Genomic DNA, 6,000 nt, shown 5'->3' on the forward strand with positions numbered 1-6,000 from the left:
GCTTAAGATCCTTTGTTAGTATTCATGAATTAACTACACGAAGAAGTATTTAACAGACTAAATAAATCAAGATAGTGATCTTGAGAAGACACACTGATTTATCTTGGTTCGTGTCCTATGTCTAGTCTCCTTGACACACAACAGTTCTCCACTATGTTATAATAAACGAGTGATTTTCCCATGATCAAGTGAGTATGGTTTTAAGCACGATCACACCAACGACTATATTGATGATTTTCTACTCGTTCACTATCAACTATTTAGATTGCCTCACAAGTCTATGATAGGTCAAAACTAGTTCAATGCAATTGTATATCTCTATTGTCTCCTCTTCTTTTTGAATTGTCTGATTTCTGTTCTTTTTATCTGGAGCTGTAACTATAATTGTAATTTACAACTAGGACAACATTATGGTCATGCACTCCATTGCTATATATTCCAAGATTATGGGAAGAAAACAAATGAGAGGCTTATTAGGACATCAGAGCAGCATTTGCGGAAGTCCATCTTCATTGTCACAATCACACATAGCATACCGGGCAATCCAGGGAACTCAATTACCATAAGAAAATGTTAAGCTAACAACACCTGCAGTACTGTATAAATTCCTTGCTTCCACTGAACTTTTCATCAACATTCAAACACAAACATATTAGTATCACTAGAAAGGTACAAGTAGCGAAAAATGGCCCTGGCATTTAAATGGAAGCTTGCTTTTGTAGCTCTTCTAGTGTTGGTTATGCAGGGTTCTCAAGCCACATCTCGCAATTTGTATGAAGCCTCAATGTTTCAAAAACACGAGCAGTGGATGACACGCTTTGGGCGTGTGTATAAAGATGATGCAGATAAGGCAAAAAGATTCAAAATATTCAAGGACAATACGGAGTACATTGATTCTTTCAACAATGCTGGAATCAAGCCTTACAAGTTGGACATCAATGAATTTGCTGATTTGACGAATGAGGAATTCAGAGCCACTCACAACGGGTATAAAATGCTTTTTCAAAAGAAATCCCCTGAAATCACATCATTCAAATACGAAAATGTAACTGCTCCAGCTACTATGGATTGGAGATTGAAGGGTGCTGTTACTGGAATTAAGAATCAAGGACAGTGTGGTAAGTTAAACCAATAACTCATGGTTATATAACCGCCTTTTAAATATGGATCATTACTACAAAACAAAGGTTTTTTCCCACTCATTTCCCATCGAACCAGATGTAAAATAGTTTCTCACTGAAATAGTGGGAAGCTTCCTAATTTTTCCGTATAAGAACATACTATTTTTTCTTCTCTCACGGATTCAATCAAAACATCTGTGGGAATAGTCACTAAACATTTTCAGTAGGAATTTGCGATATATTATAAACTAATCAACCTTATTACAATATTGCAGGATGTTGCTGGGCGTTTTCTGCTGTTGCTGCAACAGAAGAATCAACAAGATCAAAACTGGTAAATTGATTTCTTTATCCGAGCAGGAACTCGTGGACTGTGACACGAGTTCTGATATGGGACGTGAAGGAGGTCTCATGGATGATGCATTTAAGTTTATCATCAAGAACCATGGGCTTACTACTGAATCCAATTACCCATACGAGGGAACGGATAGCACTTGCAAAACCGGCAAGGAATCAAGCCATGCTGCAAAGATTACAAGTTACGAAGATGTTCCAGCTAACAGTGAGTCTGCTCTACTAAAAGCTGTAGCTAACCAACCTGTATCTGTCGCGATTGATGCTAGTGGATCAGATTTTCAGTTTTACTCAAGTGGTGTTTTTACCGGAGAATGTGGAACTGAGTTAGATCACGGTGTTACAGCAGTTGGATATGGTGAAGCTAGTGATGGGACGAAGTATTGGCTAGTGAAGAACTCGTGGGGAACTAGTTGGGGCGAGAATGGTTACATTAGAATGCAAAGAAATGTCGATGCTGAGGAAGGACTCTGCGGAATTGCTATTGAAGCTTCTTATCCAACTGCTTAAGCTTAGAATTATGAAGTGCTGTACATGTTCATAATCTATGTAATGTGTCCAAAAAACTGTGTATGTTATAGGTTTGTTTATACAATTTGAAGTACTAAAACAAAAGCTTGTATGTAAAAACACTGTTAATGTAATGAAATTATACTTTATTAACTTCCAATATCTTACTTATGAACTGGTGTACTAGCAAGGGAATAATTAAGTCATTTGATCCCTTTGAATTCCATATTTGAAACCTCTACTATCAAAGTATGTGACTAAGACAAATCCCTAGCTCACGAAGTAAGTATGGAACCTAAACGAAATGAGAATAAAGCAACATAAGTGGCATGACCCTCGGAACATTAGTACTCATCAATCTATCACCGCAGAATCAATCCACTAGTCACGTGTGTGTGAAGAACGTCGGACCCTATATTTTAAAACAATATAGGCACAATATGGATCAGTACTTTGAATGTACTGAACATGGGGAACATGCATAAAAACCCAAGCATAAATCATGATAGGTAAGGTCAATGCACTACTAAGTTCAAACCATATTTTGTTAACCATGGGAGCTAACCATGGAGTTCAATGTACCACTCCCTCGAAGAGGGCCCAATATATCTTGCAAGGACACAAAGGATCATTCTTTCATAACCTCGAGACTTGGGTACTCGCCACTAGTCCCTCTCAAGACCAAAAACATTCAGAGAGTTTTGTACTCGCCTATATTTTCCTTTAAGTTCATGAACGCTCGGCCTATCCTACGGTGACACATAGTTTATAAGACACCACTAGTCCGCTCAATGCTAAGTATAACTCCCCACGAAATTAAGCATTTTTCTCAAGAGTAGCTCCATAACATATCATGACACATAAAAAGACACTTATCTTAGCATCCAAATCATGATCATATACATATTGCATACATTATTTACTTTTTATACATATTACAGATTTAACATAGTATTGTTATAAATTGTAATAAATAAAAAAAATATTACAAAAATTAGTAACCATTTATTAAAATATATCGGTTTCCTTAATTTGAAACTATAGTTATGTCAGTTAATCAACTAGTATATGTTTGTTTATCCGTTATCCGTGTTAATTACAACTGGGCCAAAAAAGTGGGCCGGGTAAACGACCCATGTAATCCGACTCATACATTATTTCAAGTGTTTCCTTTTATTCCCCTAAGTTTCGGCTGCTTCTTCTTCTGCTTCTCTTTCTCAAGTAAGTTCTTCTTCTTCTTCCTCTTTCGTTTTCGTTCTGTGTTGTCCATTATAATACTGATTTTTGTGCTGCCTCCGGCTCTTCTTCTACCTTTTTCTTTGTTATTAATGGATTCCATACATGGTTTCTCCATTGCTCCTGTTTTGTGTTTCAATTTTGAAAATATAACTTCCGAATTGGTGTTCTGTTTTCTGTGCGTGTTCTCTATGTTTTGAGATGGATATTGAATGTTAATTTACAGTGTTTGATACCTGAAAAATATTATCCGTTACTGGGTAAAAACAGGGTTAGTCTACTGAAATACAAATAGTTCCTCTTTATCAAACTCAACAAATTATCCATTAAGGGCAAAACAACAAACCACCAAAATATAAAACTAAAAATAAACAATTATGTTAAAAACGATTATAATCTCCACACGATTGAACTGAATCAGGGTCATGCTTAGATTAACAACAACAAACAAGCTATTAGAAATAGATTTGATGTGTGTATAATGGATGAAAGCAAAATCCTAGAGCACGTAAAGTTTAAATCCTGTGCTTCGCCTAAGAAAAGGTAAAAAGAAACTAAATCCTTAATAAGAAGCAAAAAGGATGTTAATCAGATGCTAAAGTCACAAACTTTATCAAAATATAGACTGTTTTAACATCAATATACATTGGTATGGTAATATTAACTGTTAAATAAGGACTATTCTACCTTAAAAAATCCAAGTCAATTTCCCAAATAATTCACCTTTATCAAACTCAACAAACTAAAAATATGACTTATTGGTAAGTTGTCTTCAAAGTTTCAATCTGAAAATCAAGGATTAGAGTCATACTAAGAGGTAAATTATGAACCACTGTTTCTGCATAAAGCCCACAACCAAAACAACTGAGAGGTAGAGGTCTTAGTTTCTTTTAATTTCTGTAGAAGTGAGGGGGAGAGGTAAAAGGCTTTGATAAAGTTCGAGTCAATGATTCGAGACTTTATCATAGACCTTAATTATGCTATTGTTATCACCTAAAGACTAGAATGGTGTTGAAACTTGAACAGTTCACAAGGACATAGATTTCATTTGTAGCAACAAGTTTAGATAGTTTTTCAATATGATTATTATTAAAATCAATAACCTTGTGGAATTCTTATGTAATAGGGCATAGACCCAGTTCCAGGCCCAATACAACCAGTTACCCGGATACAAAATTAGGCCCGTCTTCATCAGTTAGAGTTCTTATTCCTTCCTGAGTTTTCCCTGTGTTTTTACAGCAAAGGCCGCTGCCCTTTGAAGCATGGGAAAGACAACATCACGGTGAAATCTTCAATACTAAGCTCTCTTTATCTGTTATCCTTTGTTTTCTTCCTCTCATTGTCATCAATTCATTTCATTTTGTATTTCAGTGGAGATGCTGCCGCTCGAGCTGAACGTAAATTTGAGAAGAAGCTGGACTTCTATGCTAGTAATTTTCTTGACCTTATACTTGTATTTTCTCTAAAAGATGTTTTTTTTATGTGTTATGGCATATCTAATTGTAATTCACATATTCTGATTGAAAAATATGATTCTGCTCTATATATATTTGGGGGGAAATGCTGATTTTAGTACTTGTATTATCCCATACGAAACGCTGCTTTGTTGGGGATCGGGTTTCTCTAGATTCTGGACCATGTATGAGTGATTTCTGAAAAGGAGAAGATTGATGTTTACTTTCTTCCTGTGTTATTTGCTCATGCTTTTATTTACGGATAGCCATTGCATTCTTCTATGCCTATTTTAAATGGAAAAGTTCGCATGATTTTTTCTGCAGAGGTTAGACAGACAGTTGCTTCGTTATCTACCAACAAGGCTATTGCTAAGGTTTGTGTACTTAGCCCTCTTTTTTCTTTTTCTTTTGTTTCAGAGGTAATTGTTTTAGGGTTATAATCATTGGTGACTTTAATGTCGAGTTTCTAACTTGAGATCTCTGAACAAACTCAATAATAACCAGGGGAACTGTTGTAATACTGCAATCACTAATTGGAATTACAAAGAAATAACAAGTGAACTGATATGGAAGAGCAAATAATAATAAAAATAATAATAAGAGATCAGATACAGAAGAAGATAAAGGATGAGAAGATAAAAAACTCCATACAAAATAACCTGCCCTTACTGTGCTACTCACTGCTACTTATAACAAACTCACGCTCATTACACTGTTTCCCTGCACCACTTGCTCTTCATGTTTTTTTCACCAGGCTTCAATACAAAATCTGCGAACCTTTTAGAGGGAATAGTCACGCGCTTGCTCCTTCTAGGCTGAGTAATATACTTGTCCATCGTGGCTGCCAAGTTGTCCTCCATGTCATCATTTGTGTTCATAACAATCTCTCTGAGAACTTCCTCCTTTTCTTTTCTGTAACTTGATTGATTATCTCATCAATCTGATGTTTGGACGAATTCATTGTTGTTGTAATTGATTCATGTTCTATGCTTGTTTCGTTGTCATCTCTTAAATTATTTGTCCATGTTGTACTGAGTGTTAGTTGGCCATACTTTTTAAGTGTTATATCGTCTGAAGTTATTGGAAGTTTCAATAATGAGTTAGGACATGACCTAAGCTGTGTGCAGGATACGGTAACAGTTTTTGGTCCCGGAATTTAGATTTTGTTCAGTGACTTATTTTCAGTTGTCAAAAAATCCAAAGAAAATTTCAGATTTAGTGGTTTTTAGTTCTGGTACAGCATAGGGTTTTACATAGGGTTAATGCTACCAAACCCAACTCAGCTAGAAACATAGTTTTTTTTTTTTTTTTTTTGGGGGGGGGGG

The 6,000-nt window shown here is 35.6% G+C and overlaps 1 protein-coding gene and 1 pseudogene across 4 annotated transcripts in view; both read left to right on the forward strand.

The window, feature by feature from the left end:
* Nucleotides 1-685: 685 nt before the first annotated feature.
* Nucleotides 686-1,985, forward strand: LOC107006841 (annotated as a pseudogene).
* A 1,179-nt stretch (nucleotides 1,986-3,164) lies between these two features.
* LOC107005424 overlaps nucleotides 3,165-6,000 on the forward strand; it is a 6,180-nt gene continuing 3,344 nt past the window's right edge. For 3 of the 4 annotated variants that reach the window (XM_027913880.1, XM_027913881.1, XM_015204016.2), the window contains exons 1-4: nucleotides 3,165-3,206; nucleotides 4,348-4,503; nucleotides 4,593-4,651; nucleotides 5,000-5,049. In XM_027913880.1, coding sequence (XP_027769681.1) covers nucleotides 4,484-4,503; nucleotides 4,593-4,651; nucleotides 5,000-5,049 — 129 coding nt within the window. In that variant the 5' untranslated portion in view covers nucleotides 3,165-3,206; nucleotides 4,348-4,483. The remainder of the gene's footprint in view (nucleotides 3,207-4,347; nucleotides 4,504-4,592; nucleotides 4,652-4,999; nucleotides 5,050-6,000) is intronic. The other variant, XM_015204017.2, reaches the window with a different exon arrangement.

Source organism: Solanum pennellii, chromosome 12, assembly GCF_001406875.1.
Source record: "Solanum pennellii chromosome 12, SPENNV200".
NCBI lineage: Eukaryota > Viridiplantae > Streptophyta > Magnoliopsida > Solanales > Solanaceae > Solanum > Solanum pennellii.